Source organism: Symphalangus syndactylus, chromosome 5 (assembly GCF_028878055.3).
Source record: "Symphalangus syndactylus isolate Jambi chromosome 5, NHGRI_mSymSyn1-v2.1_pri, whole genome shotgun sequence".
Lineage (NCBI taxonomy): Eukaryota > Metazoa > Chordata > Mammalia > Primates > Hylobatidae > Symphalangus > Symphalangus syndactylus.
Genome location: NC_072427.2, coordinates 152,422,372 through 152,435,939, shown reverse-complemented (window position 1 = coordinate 152,435,939; position 13,568 = coordinate 152,422,372). Strand labels below are relative to the sequence as shown.

General features: G+C 47.1%; 1 protein-coding gene across 22 annotated transcripts in view; it reads left to right on the top strand.

The window, feature by feature from the left end:
• The window catches only part of LOC129483539 (voltage-dependent L-type calcium channel subunit alpha-1C), a 630,682-nt gene that overhangs the window by 421,654 nt on the left and 195,460 nt on the right, over nucleotides 1–13,568 (top strand). For 21 of the 22 annotated variants that reach the window (XM_055281127.2, XM_063639851.1, XM_055281120.2 and 18 more), the window contains exons 6-7: nucleotides 6,168–6,326; nucleotides 13,076–13,272. In XM_055281127.2, the coding sequence (XP_055137102.1) occupies nucleotides 6,168–6,326; nucleotides 13,076–13,272 (356 nt within the window). The remainder of the gene's footprint in view (nucleotides 1–6,167; nucleotides 6,327–13,075; nucleotides 13,273–13,568) is intronic. The other variant, XM_055281126.2, reaches the window with a different exon arrangement.

Genomic DNA, 13,568 nt, shown 5'->3' with positions numbered 1-13,568 from the left:
GAAGTTGTGGTTAAGATTGCCCCAATGAAGCCAGCAGAGTGGAGGACCCCTGGCCTAATGTCGTCCTTCCCCTGCCCTTCTGTGGCACCAGATGGGGATTATTTCCTCCACTTTACGAGCGAGGACGTTATCAGGCGGGCCTTCCTCGTGTGCTTCCTGAATTGGTTTTCCTGAAAGTAAAAGTGATAGGTGCTTCTCTGACTTCACACAGAAGCAACAAACTGGTTCCTCCAACCTCTTTCCAGGGATTTCTTTTAAGAGACAGAACAAAGCCAGGAGGAGCATGGGGCTGACAGATGGAGAGCCCTGGGTGTCCTATAGCTATCCAGGCTACGTCCCAGTCTGGACCTCACAGCGCTGGCGCCAGGACCCTCTACCTGCACACACCTGACCAGGTCCTCTCCCCATTCAGCCTTCAGCTTAAGCACCACTTCCTGGAAAGCCTTTCTGCAGCCTCCATGCCAAAGGAGGACCCTCGTGGTACCCTGTTCTGCTTCTTTAAGGCTCTTCACAGAGGTTATTATACATCAGTTGCATGATTATTTGACTAATGTTTGGCTGCCTACAAGCTCTGTGTGGGCAAGGCCTGCAGGCCTTGTAGTCACCACCATATTCCCGTCTCTAGCACAGCAAGCACGGCTCATGGCCCGTAGAGCTTAGCTCAGTAAATAGTCTTTGAGTGAAATGAAGGCACTGGGTTAGGTGATCCCAAAGTCCTCTTCCTGTCATGGCAAACTTTGAGTCCATCTATGAGAAACTTGTACCCACCAACCCGCTAAACCCAAACTTGTCTCTTCCTAGTTCAGTGATTCTCAGCATTGTCTTCTGATGAATTCTGTCATCAAGCCTCCTTGCTAATTTTCATACTTTCCTAAGGCTTGGCTGCAATCTTCGAGTCTGAATAATTGGGAACATGAAATGTTCATGCCTAAACACCAACAGAAAAGCAGAGCATCAATGTGGAATCCAAACAATGGAATCTAACATTGGCAATGACCTCCAATTCTAGGGTCTTCAACAGTTTCTTCCTATGCCCTTCCATCTCATGTGAAATGACTCAAAATATGAATTCAAAAGAGGGAAGTATGGGTTGAAGATTACATGAAAAGAACAGAGTCCTTAAAAGGAGCCTTGAATCAGGCACGTTACCTTCCAGCCCCAGTAAGTTCTCCTTTTCCTCTTGCTCATAAAGGCATTTTCATACTCTTTTGTGATAGTATCCCTGGGGTCCTGAGCAGAACAATTCATCCCAAAAGTAGGGCTTGGTGAGATGCTGTTTTATGAAGCAAAAGAGGGTGTGATCTGTTGTCAGCTACCTCGTCAGTCGTGGTGGACAGTCTGGACCAGGTAACGGAAGCACCAACTTTGGCCAATCTGGGCATCTCCAGGCTAACCTCAAAACCACCATAGAGAAAGGTGCCAGACATTGCTTTCTGCAATGGATGGCTTCTCTTGACCTTTTAAGGAGAAACAGTATGATTTATATATGGAGGTCCTCTAAGGCTTTCCTAACCAGAATTGTCAAGTTGCACCCCAGAGGGAATGTGGGCAGCACTGTAAGAGGAAGAAAGGAAAAGCCATGTCTGCCAGCTAAACTCCATCCTCCCCTTTTCCCGATCCCAGCCCAAGGCCCCATCTCCCTGGAAGGTCTTCCTGGTACCTTGAGAGTCTTTCCACCCACGAAGAGGCAGTCACTTGACATGAACTCCAAGCTAGCGAGACTGAATTTCTAGGTTATGGACTGTTTGATCTTTGCATGGAACTGTATGTTCCAAATTTTCCAGTAGAGCTCTTCTGTCACATACTCAGTCCTATTGGTCCCATAAGTACACGTGTTTGTCAGATTTACGCTGATTTAGGGCTAGAAAAACAGGCTCATCTCATGCGCGGGCCAATAACGATCTTGTGTTCACAGAACGTTTGTCAGCAGTTGCTTCACCAGGCTTATCTAGGGCCCGTTTTCTTTCACCAACATGAGCAGCCAGCCCTGAAGAAGGCCCGACACTCGCTTATCAGCTGTGAGCATGGCCTATCTGAGAACACTTGGGTGGAGAAATGTCGTGTATTTTCCAAATTAGAACTTGAGTTGGAGGAGCTGTTTCTGGGGCAGCTGTGAGCCAATCCCAAGAAGCTGTTAAACATCCAGGCCCTGAGAGCCAAACTCTACATGGCAGGGTGGAGAGGAGGAAGTCTGGCCGCACGCCTTCACAAGCCAGCCTGGCTCTGCCACCCCAGGCAGGCCGCGAGGAAAGCAGATGGAAGCGAGAGCCTTTCCTGGACCAGCCTTGGAAACATCTGGGTTGTCCTGGAAGCAGGGACTCCACTAGACTCCCCCGCCTTCCCAGCAGATGCTGCAAGCACGTGTCACTGCTTTATAGACTCAGGTCCTGGAGCGTGTGGGGGGCATTTGCACAGTAGTGAAGCCACGGGCTAGGAGCAGGACCACCTGGCACTGAGGCCTGTGCCACCACTTCCCAGCTGTGTGACCCTGGGCAGATCACTCCACTGCTCTGGACCCACTCTTCTCATCTGAAACATATGGTCACAAATAGTGCCTACTTCCTAGGGTTGTTGCCGGGAGGAGATGGAATGATCCAATAGAGTGCTGAGGGCTGCTCTCGCCCATGGCAGGTCTTCAGGATGTGCTCATCAAGTTGGAGGGCCTTTGGTGTTCCAGGGCAGTCCTTCATCCAGTGACAGAATCCCCAGCCAGGCACTTCCTCAAGTCACTGCTTGGATACTTCTGAGGATGGGGAATCCACTATCTCTTAAAGCACCCTACTCCACCTTCAGATAAGCCTGTTTCTTGGACAGATAAGTGTTTATCTTTGTTGAACCTAAGTCTTCCCTGGGCACTTCCCAGTTGGTTGTAGTTCCATCCTGTGGTCAGACAGAACTCATCTAACCCCTCTTCCTCAAATAGCAGTTGAGATCCTCTGAAAATCACTGACGTTACCCTCCTGCCTGTGCCTTTTCACCATTCCTGACAAAACACCTTCAATTTCTTCTAATGATTATTGAATGATGTTGTTTCCAATTCCCTCATTCTTGTGGTTTCTGTCTTCTGAAGGCACCCTGTGCTCACGAATGTGACTTGGCTCTATGTGCGTGGAGTCCCTCCCCACGTTCCTGAGACACAAAGATGAGAAGATGTGATGAGACTCCAGGAGGCAGGGCATGGCATTCCAGGCAGGGGAACCACGTGCGCTGGGATCGGAGGCACGAAGCCAGAGAACTGCAGGGTGTATTGCTCAAGCCTAGAGTAGAAACTGGGAGTCATATGAGATCAAACTGGGGAAGGAGGCAGGTGAGTTTACCCGCAGGTGACAGGGAGTCACTGGGTGACTTTCAGCTACAGAGTGACATGTTCCAGTGTGTACTTTAGGAAGAGCATTGTAAGTGTAGCTCGAAGACTGGGCAACACTGGAAGCAGGGAGACCAGTTGGCCAAATGAGGAGCATCAAGGGGACAGAGAGGAGGAAAACGAGTCATGGATGGAAAGGCTAACAGTGGCTCTTCTCCTGGGGGCAGGACAATGAGTCATTGCTTTTTTCTTCTTGCTTCCCTATGTTCTGCAATTTCTCTATAATAAGTATTTTCTGTTTTCTCTATAATTAGCATGTATTATTTATACAGTAAGAAAAATGTATTCATGTCTAAAGATACTTTGAAACCAAACCAGCAGGACTGGGTTACTGAGTGGAAGGAGGAGCCTAGGAGATAAGTTTTCTGGCCTGGGTGTTCAGGTGAGTGGCGTGACCCCCAACCTGGACGGGGATGTGAGGAACAGGGCATTTGGCAGGAATTCTTATGGCATCCCTGACAGCTGAAATGACACCCACAAGCTGCTTTCACTCCACTTGGCCTTTCTCCAGCCTGTTCAGTGGCCTCTGTCCCCTGCAGGCCCTGAAACTCTCCTGTCCCTTAGACACCTATCTGGAAAGCAGGTGTCTGTGCAGCGATACTCACCAGCGCTCCAGGACGGCAGTAGCGTTTATTTAGATGATAAGTTTTGTCACTCCTTCAGTAAATATTTACTGAGTGCCCACATATGCTCAGCACCAAGCCAGGCCTTAGTGACAAAACGGAAAAGAACAGGCACAGTCCCTCCTCACAAAACTCAGCCTAATGTGAGAGACAGATATAAATGTTTTAAAATCCCGTTAAGGAACATAACATTTCAAACTGAGGTGCACTCTCCAGAGGAAAGAAAATAGTTCCAAGAAGACATAAAGGAAACGTCTGTGGTCTGGGAGTTGCGTGATGATCCCTGGGGAAATGACGATCCCTGGGGAAACAGATGCTTGGGCTGAGTGTGAAGGCTAAGTAGAAGGGAAGTGGGGAAAAGCATTCCAGGTTGAGGGAACAGCATGTGTGGTGGCCCTGTGGTGGGAGAACAGTAGCATATTTGACTCTCTAAAAGAAGAGCTGTTTTACTGGAGTGGGTTGGGCAGAGGCAGTGGGCGGAGAGGTGGGTGGAGCCAGACCCGGCAGGGCCCTGTGGGGCACAGGAAGGATCTTGTCTTCATCCTAAGAGCAGAGGAAGGCATGCAAAGTTCCAGCAGGCCTGAGGCAGCCTGCTGAGCAGCCCTCTAGCTGTGGTCTGGAGGGGAGCCTCCCAATGGGCGTCCCTTTATGTCCCACACCCACCGTTCTCTTGCCATTGGAGGCTGTGGCACTGAGGCCCGTCGAGACGCCCCCTCATGCCTGGGTAGCCCAGATTTGGGGTTCCCCCCACCTTGAGTAGCACTTGGAACACGTCCCCCACCCCCACCCCCAGCAGATGCCCCGAAAGCCGCTTTGCAGTTCAGTTTCCAACTGTCTTCGCGGCTCCGCATACCCTAACACTAATGTGTGTACAACTTGCTAATTAATGGAATCATTTCAATCTGAAAACATCTTGTTCTAATGGGAGGCTGCAAGCATTCTCATTAATTCACAGGTAAAATCATTCCAGCTTTTTGCTTCTTTTTTTTTTTTTTTTGTATCTTCCCAGCTTGGCTTAATAGCTGGGGAGAATCATTCTAATCAGCCTTGTGAGAATCACACCACCGGAATGAAAAGCACCAACAACAGCCTTGGGGTTTGGGAAGGGGGTGACCAGCCTTCGTTTACGCAGGGGCAAGCGCGGTGGATAAATGTGAGGGTGAGATGCCCCACACAGAAGGTAAAGACACAAAAAGTGACCTGTGTAGTGTGACTTGGAGGGGGGTGTCCTGTCCTTGTGTCAGAGGTGGCACTCAGGGTGACTTTCTGCACCTCTGGCTCTGCTGGAGGGAAGGAGGAGCTGCCTCCACATTCTCACCCGGCACGTGAGACTCACTGCACTCACCTGGGCAGGAATCTCACACGTGACTGTCTCGGGGCTGGGTGTCATCTGGGAATGACTTGCTAGGAACCACCGTCCTACCATTTGTGAATGATTTGCAGTGTCCCTTTAAGTGAATGGCATCCCCAGTGTGTTATTTCTGGTATAACCGAGCTTAGTAAGGGGGGCCTTCTCCCCATAGACCACGGTGCAAGCCCCAGACCTCACCGACAACACCCATGTCCCCGGCGGGCTTTGCCTTTACACTTTTTTACCGGAAGGATCTGGGTGCTTTTTAGGGTTTCTTTTCTTGTGGTAATAAGAACATAACAAAATTGATCATTTTAATGATTTTCAAGTGTACAGCTCAGTGGCACTAAGTATCTTCACACTGTTGTACAACTGTCACCACCATCCAGCTCTGGAACTTTTTCCAATCCCACCATGGGGAAAACCTGGGGGATAAATGAGTCCCTGCGGGGCCGTCTTGAGTCCACATGAGCTCTCACTGTCCTGAGATGCTGCTCTAGCAGAAAAAGATGCTCAGTTGTCTGTAAGATGGGGTGTTACACAATTTGATAGTTGCGGATGGAAACAACATGTTCTTCCCCTTGGAAGTACAGCAGCTGCCAGTCCTTTGCTTTGGATGAGTCTCCAAGACAGATTTGGAGTGAGGCCAACCTGGATTTAGACCCCTGCACCATCAGTCCTTGGCGTGTGGCTCTGAGCCTCAGTCTTCTCATCTAAACAACAGGGCTGGCAGTTCCTTCCTTGCAGAGTTGCCGGAAGATTGCATGAGATGGCGTCAGCACGGTACCCACGGGGATGCTTGGTTCAGTGAGTGGCTCTGTCCCCGCAGGTCTCCAGGTGGTTCTGAATTCCATCATCAAGGCCATGGTCCCCCTGCTGCACATCGCCCTGCTTGTGCTGTTTGTCATCATCATCTACGCCATCATCGGCCTGGAGCTCTTCATGGGGAAGATGCACAAGACCTGCTACAACCAGGAGGGCATAGCAGGTAAGAGGGGCAGGCGGCTGCGCTCCCAAGGCCCTGCCTCCTATGGCTCCCAGCACCTTTCCCGCTGCTGGCTACACCAACATGACCAGCAGAGCCCAGGGAAGGCCCCATTCACTCGGACACACACTGGGCATGGTTAAGTGAGAGGCAGGGACCCATATCCTTTTTTTCTCAGTTCCAATTTTTGTTTTAATCTCTGTTAAACCGGCCTAATGCAAACTTCGTTCACCACTTTTCAATAAGCTACACAATTTGAGAAACATTTGAATAACTTAGAACCTGTCTTTTGTCAATCTACCACTTTTCAGGCCAACCCTGAGTATTTTAAGAATCAGAGCTGACCTGGGGACGTCAGTCTGCTCCTTCCACACTTCAGTGTGGCTGGCCATCGGAAGCCCTTTCACGGGGGCCGCTCAGCCCTGAGCAACAGGCTCTCCTAGCACCACTCTAAGATCTTTCTACCTTCACGGTGCTGATTCCAGATCCTCTGTAATTATTGTTTCTGCTTCTCCATTCACAGGCAGATGCCCCAGAGCCCCTATTCCAGGTGGGGGAGGAGGGCAGGTGGGAATCATGCGCTTGCCAGCAGCCAAACTTCCACCCTTCAAGGAGAAGGTTTAGTTCTACCCCATGACTCCCAGTCCCTTCCTTTTTGAGCCTTCCAGCTTCATGTTCCTTCCATAAATCAATATATTTAACAGCAATGCTGGCTCATTAGGCACTTCCCTGCGTGGCACTGGAGTTTTGGCTTGCAGTATATGCTGCAAGCTGCTGCTAAAGCTACTAACGTCGCAGCTTGGCCTTTTAAAGAAACATTTAAACAGAAATTGACAAGGCTTTTAAACACACATATAAAGCAGCTTAACACAAAGAACTTGTTGAAAAAATATCCCCCGCCCCAAAGGGGCTAGCCATGTTAAATGTATATGATTTTTTTTTCACACAGCAAGATCCATCATCTTAGTTTCTGGCATCTTGGTGGAAAAAGGGGAGCATCATTTGCTGGAAACAGTGGGGGATACCTAATGTTCTCCATCGACACTGCACCTCATTCCCACTCGGTCCCAGCATTCAGTTAAATGGGACCTCTCGCTTCACTGGGGTGAGGAGGGATAGCTTCCAAACAACAGGGAGTGAAATTCGTAGCAGAAACCCAAGTAGAATACTTTCTATGTTTGATCTACTGTGACTGGATGGATTAACTGCATATTTGAGGGCGTTTCTAGTTTATTTCCACATAGCCACAGTCCTAAAAACAAAACAAAACAAAAAACCACACACACAAAACGTATACTCCTATAGACATAGAATCACACAAATGTTTTCACCCTTTGGATGGAAGTCTGTTTAACAGGAGACTGTTTTTTTCACTCTAGAGAGAATTTCCAAATTACTTGGGCCATAATTGTGTCAAATAAACTATCCTGTTTTCAAAAATAGAATCCTTGTTAAATTGGAAAAAGCAGGTCTTGCCTATAGCTAAAATTCTGAGATTTTTCAGCCTTGCTTAAAGAAATGCCAAACCATATATGAATAATATTTTCCCCTTTAATTAAAATCCTTCCTTTCATTCAGGTTGATTTGTAGCTAGCTCAGAACCAATAAATGTATATGAATTGTGCGGCCCTGTGAGAGCTCATTTTAAGACTCCTTAAAAACTGACCGTGGTATGTCTAAAGTTGATGCAGTTGTATTGAAATTATCAATGACCCATTTGACCCAAACTCCTCAGGAAGTCTCAGACATGTGGAGTCTCGAAGATTCCCCCTCAGTTCAGCAGTGAATGATGGTGAGGCCCTCAGTAACAAAATGGGGGAGAGTGAAATGGTGGAATTCAGACGTGGAGCCAAAGATGGCGGCCCTGCTGTGCAATCAGAGGTCTCAGCCCCACAGAGTAAGGAGAGGGGCTGCAAAACTGCAGGCGATTTCCATCATCCTAACGAGAAAGCAGCCCAAGTGTGTTTTCTGCCGGTGGTGGACTCCTGCAAGGGCCTGTGAGAATAAGCGGCCCTGAATACTGGTTGGAAACCCAAGGCTTTGTTACCAGGCCTCGGAGACCCTGGACAGTCAGAAGATGGTGAGCATGGTAGACAAAGCAAGCACGGCACAGGGAGGGAGCCATCCTGAAGGCCATAGCCACAGGGCCCGGTGAAGAGGTCGCCCCAACGCTCCAAGTACCGAACCTGTCATGGCCTCCTCTTCTCTTAGGGCAAAGATAAGACTTGGCCTCCCCAATTGGAATGGCCAATTTAGGATCACATTGTCCACCTTGATAGTAAACAGGAGCAGGAAAAGTGCCTGACAAGTTGCCTCCTACCAAGAGACTCATCAGGTTGTTTATGTGATGGGTTTATCTTTGCCTGCAAGTTCAGAAGAGAAGTAGGCTCCCATCACGGAAACGGCCATGAGCCAAGGGGGCCAGGAAAACAACAGCAGTGCTCCAGAGAGAAGGGCCCTGCCAGGCTCCATGAGAAGGTGGCCTCACTCATTCACCTGAGCCAGAGTCCCTGCTGGGAAGAGGGGCCCAGGACACAGCTGCAGAAGCCTGTCCTCTCAAATACTCTGTAATCAGGAGCTTGCTGTCCCTTCGTTCCCAACCCTGCCGTCTGATCACAAGCAAGGACCCACTCTGTCACTCTTAGCACAACACGATGCTGCTGCCATCAAGCCCTTGTCCACCCACATAGTCGGCAGTACAGACAAGGAGGGAAAACATGCGAGAACCCAGACATATCTGTGCAGCCGTGGAGTAGAAGACCAAATACTTGCAGGCTTTGAAACCAACCCCTGAGTGCTTTGGAGAGTTTTATATAAAATTTGGAATGGGTGGTTTAAATTTTTTCTTTCTTTCTTTCTTTTTTTTTATTTCAGACTTCGGATTGAATTACCCTATTTTCTGCAAATTTAGATTATACAAAAGTGCTTTGTGAGCCTTTGTTGTAATTTTTGATGAGATTTACATCAAATTCTTTTTATAGTCCAGTATTATTTCACAGACTGTGAATTTTATGTATCTCTAGATTTCAAAATACGTTTGATTTTGAGCCATGTTTCCAATAAAATCCACAAAGAAAGTTATGGAATTGTCCAGGTGAACCATGTTCTGCCTCTAGACTGCCCTTCCGGGGAACAGCCCCGGTGAAGATGGTCTCAGAAGAGGCAGCGCTTCCCTAATCCCGGAGACATCTGCAAGGCGCCTTCTCAGCTCCTCAACAGACACATCACCATATGCCGATACCTTTTGTTTCTGGTTGTCCCATCTGTTTGATGGTGCGCTGAGCCAGGTCACTCTGAATAGCTTCCCAATCACAGTAATTACCCCTGAGACTGGCACGGAACTGGTTGGCTAAAACCTAGAAATGAAATCATCTTCGTTCTATTCACTCCTTAAAGTTGAGTTTTAAAAAAGTAATTGATTTTTGTCTTTAGTGATTTCTCCTTGGAATCACTAACTGGAGCTCTCCCAGGATTGCATGTTTTTGTTGGTATTCGCTGCGTTTCTAAAATCTCTCCTGATCTTCACCTCCATTATTTTACCGAAAACTTAATTTGGACTTTCCAGAATGACTCTACCTCTCTTCATTTCTGTCTTAAAATGTTGACCCTGTATTGCTTTGTTTCTTTCTCCTGCCTCATGTTCCCACTTTCCTCCCCAGGACTTCATGACTCTGCAAAAGAAAACCAACACATTTTTACATTTAAGCAAATTTCTCCTCACCCTAGAGTGTGTGTTGCTAGGACCTGCTGATTTGTGTGTGTTCACATTTTTTCAAGTGTTCACTTTAGTGCTTTTTATAGATACCTATTTTTACCAGATCATCACTGCTTCTTAATTGTTCTCAAGTCTTTTTCATTATTGTTCAAATCGGATTTTAAATAGCAGAGTGGCACTAAGCCTTTAGATAATGTTTCTGAGTCTCATCCCTTTCTCTCTCGTTAGTGAGATCACTTCCCCTTGATGCCATTTTCTTTTTCACAGATATTCCCTCTTTGTGACGTTTCAGGAACTGAGAGTGCAGGGAATGCTGTCGGATGAATGCTCCCAATGTAAAGATTAACTGCATCTTTATTCTGCGAAAAAGCAAAACATGAGAAAAAGATGCAAGCTTCCCCTTCACTTTTTCACCCTCTCTCTTTGTCCCGTCTCTCCTATCATTCCAGCACTTTTATCACAGTGACTGAACACTCTAGAAAGCTATGACTAGAATGGGTGAGAACCCAACCGAATTAATGATCTAATTGGCTCTTGGTTTTCTGGTCTCTCAGCTCTTGAATTTTTCAATGCTTATCCACTTTTTCATGTATTATTTAGGCTTAGGATTTACATTTCAGCCTCCCCCTTTTTTGTAGCATCACATCCAAATCTGTAAGATTTCACATTTTTAAAAGTCATAAAAAGTTGTAGTTAGAGGACTAGTTATTTCAGCTGCATTAATGGAGCCCTCCTGGGAGCTGGACCCTGAAATAAGGAAATGGTGTGGATACTGTCTCTTTAACAGTTCAGGGACCAGCAGTGCAGACCTTTGCACCTTGATCAACAAACACAGGACTCACACACAACTTTAAGCACTGGCCCAAGAATAAGCCAGGAAGCAGCATTATTCATAATAGCCCAAACCTGGAAACAATCCAAACGTCCATCAGCTGGTGAAGGGATAAACATACAATGAAATACACTGCTCAGCAATAAAGAGGAACAGAGCCTACTGATATATGCAGCAGCACGGATGAAACTCAAAACATTATGCTAAGTGAAAGAAGATGGACATAAAAAGTCTCATAGCGTGTGATTCCATTTATATGAAATTTCTAGAGGAGGCAAAGCAATGGAGACAGAAAGCAGATCAGGTTGCCAGGGCCTGGGGATGGGAGCAAGGATTGACTGCAAACAGGCGAGGGGGGTTTCAGGGAGTGATGGCCGTGCTTTAAAATGGATTGTGGTTATGGCTGCGTGACTATATAAATTTACTAAAAATAACTAAGATGTACATTTACACTGATAAATTCTGAGGCATGTAAATTATAAGTCAATAAAGTTGATGGGGTCAGTGGGAGAGAAAGAGGAGAGGAGGAGGAGGAGGAGGAGGAAGAGAAGGAGGAGGAGGAAAAGGAAGAGTAGGAAATGACAGAGGAGGAAGAGGAAATGAAATTGACAGAGAACGAGGAGGAGGAGGAGGCCACAAAGATGACCACGAAGGTGATGATGACAATGAAGAGGAGGAAGAGGAGGAGGAGGAGGAGCTGCCCTGCTGCTGGGAAGACACAATCAGCATATATTTTCAAGTAGACTCTATTCTCCTAAGAATTATCTCTTAAGGATTAATATTTCTCTTCCAGTCTTCCTCTTGGGAGTGAACAGTTTCAGATTTAAAGCCACCAACTGAGAATCAGCCCACCGGCCAGTCATCTTCAACGCAGAGCCTAATGTAGGCAAAGTAATCACGCTTATGATTGTTTTGATATATATGAAACCAGAAAATAATCCTGGGTGATCTGTTGTCTCTAAATGAAGAACTATAAGCGAATTCTGTCTCTCTCTCTCTCTCTCTCTCTCTCTCTCTGGAAGCGTATTTTCATTGTTATAGGCAATCATTTATTTGTTGGAACTGGGGTCTCTTCTGTCTGTTATTGTCATTACTTTGTCTAAGGACAGGACAATGTCCTTGATTTCACAAACTTTTGTGAATTCCACACCATTACCTTCCATAGCCAGAGCCAAGACTTTCTCAGTATTTTCCCATAATGGAAATTCTTAGATCAGTCAGGTCTTGTTTAAATTTACCAACAATCTCCACACTCAAAATATAAGTCACATCTTCATTCATTAATTTGCTGGGAGCTATTCCCAGCACGTGGAATTAGTCCAACTGCTGCCTTTAGCCACAGACACTGTGTTCTACTGTTTCCTGACAAAGCCCCGTCCGTACTGAGGAAGCACACTCCCTGTTATTCACTGCCGCTCTGTCTTGATTAGAGGTCAGAAAATGATTCTTCTCTTCTGAAAGGTATTCATGCTGCAGAGCAAAGGGCAGAGCTGCGAAGTCCCACATGACAGGCATGAAATACAGTCAGTAGTGTGTACTCACAGGCTGTAATGAAAACGGCTGCAGGTGATCCCTCTCCCCGGCAGGCAGAGTCTGTTTTCCGTCTTTCACCTATATAAGGCTTCACTGTGAAGTGACTTGCATCCCTGGCAATGTATCCTCTAATACATAGTGGACCCATATAGTTGGCATTATTGGATGGGATCGGTTGGCTAACTATGTGAAGGAGTCTTTGCATTGGTGTTGTCCTTACCCTAAATTCTGGTATTCCAATACAAGTGTCTATAGAACTCTACCATCAAGAAAAGAAAATATGGACTTCTATTCGCTTTCTGGGTCAGTTTCCACTTGCAGTGGTGGCATCATCATTATTTTTTGATTGGCCATTTGATTATGATGCTGACATGTCACAACAGAATGAGCAATAGAAATCAATTACTGAGATTAAAATACAGCTTTTACAACAGTGAGTGGAAAGGACTGACCGTCTAAATTAACGGCAGCCTAAATGGAATGCCTACTTTCTAATGTTGCTTAATTCACATCTAGGGGACCTGATTTAAACGTGTCTTGCACTGTTGTTGCCATGGTTGCTTTGCCCATCCCATCAACCTCATCCTGTCACTTTTCTCTCTGACTTCTTTCTCTGCCCACATCTCTCCCTCCCTGCTGCTCCCGTCTCCTGTCTTCTTCTGGCCATTTGAGATGTTCCAGCAGAAGATGACCCTTCCCCTTGTGCGCTGGAAACAGGCCACGGGCGGCAGTGCCAGAACGGCACGGTGTGCAAGCCCGGCTGGGATGGGCCCAAGCACGGCATCACCAACTTTGACAACTTTGCCTTCGCCATGCTCACGGTGTTCCAGTGCATCACCATGGAGGGCTGGACGGACGTGCTGTACTGGGTACGTAGCATGAGTGGGCAGTCAGAGGGTGGGGGCACAGCGGCCGTGAGCCCTTCCCTGACACCTCCCTTTCTCCTCCTCCCCATGGTCTTGGGGTCACATATGAATCTTGATGGAATGGTTGATGAAGAGCGTCTTTTATTTCTTCCAGGTCTTGCCTGAGAAACAAGGCATGAGCTTTTCACCCTAATGAGTCCCTTCCCCCACCTGCCAGCCTTAGGGAAGGGTCATTTTTCCAGTGCATCCCACAGTGCAAAACCCTGGTGTGCAGGCATGGATGAGCTGGCCAAGGTGGC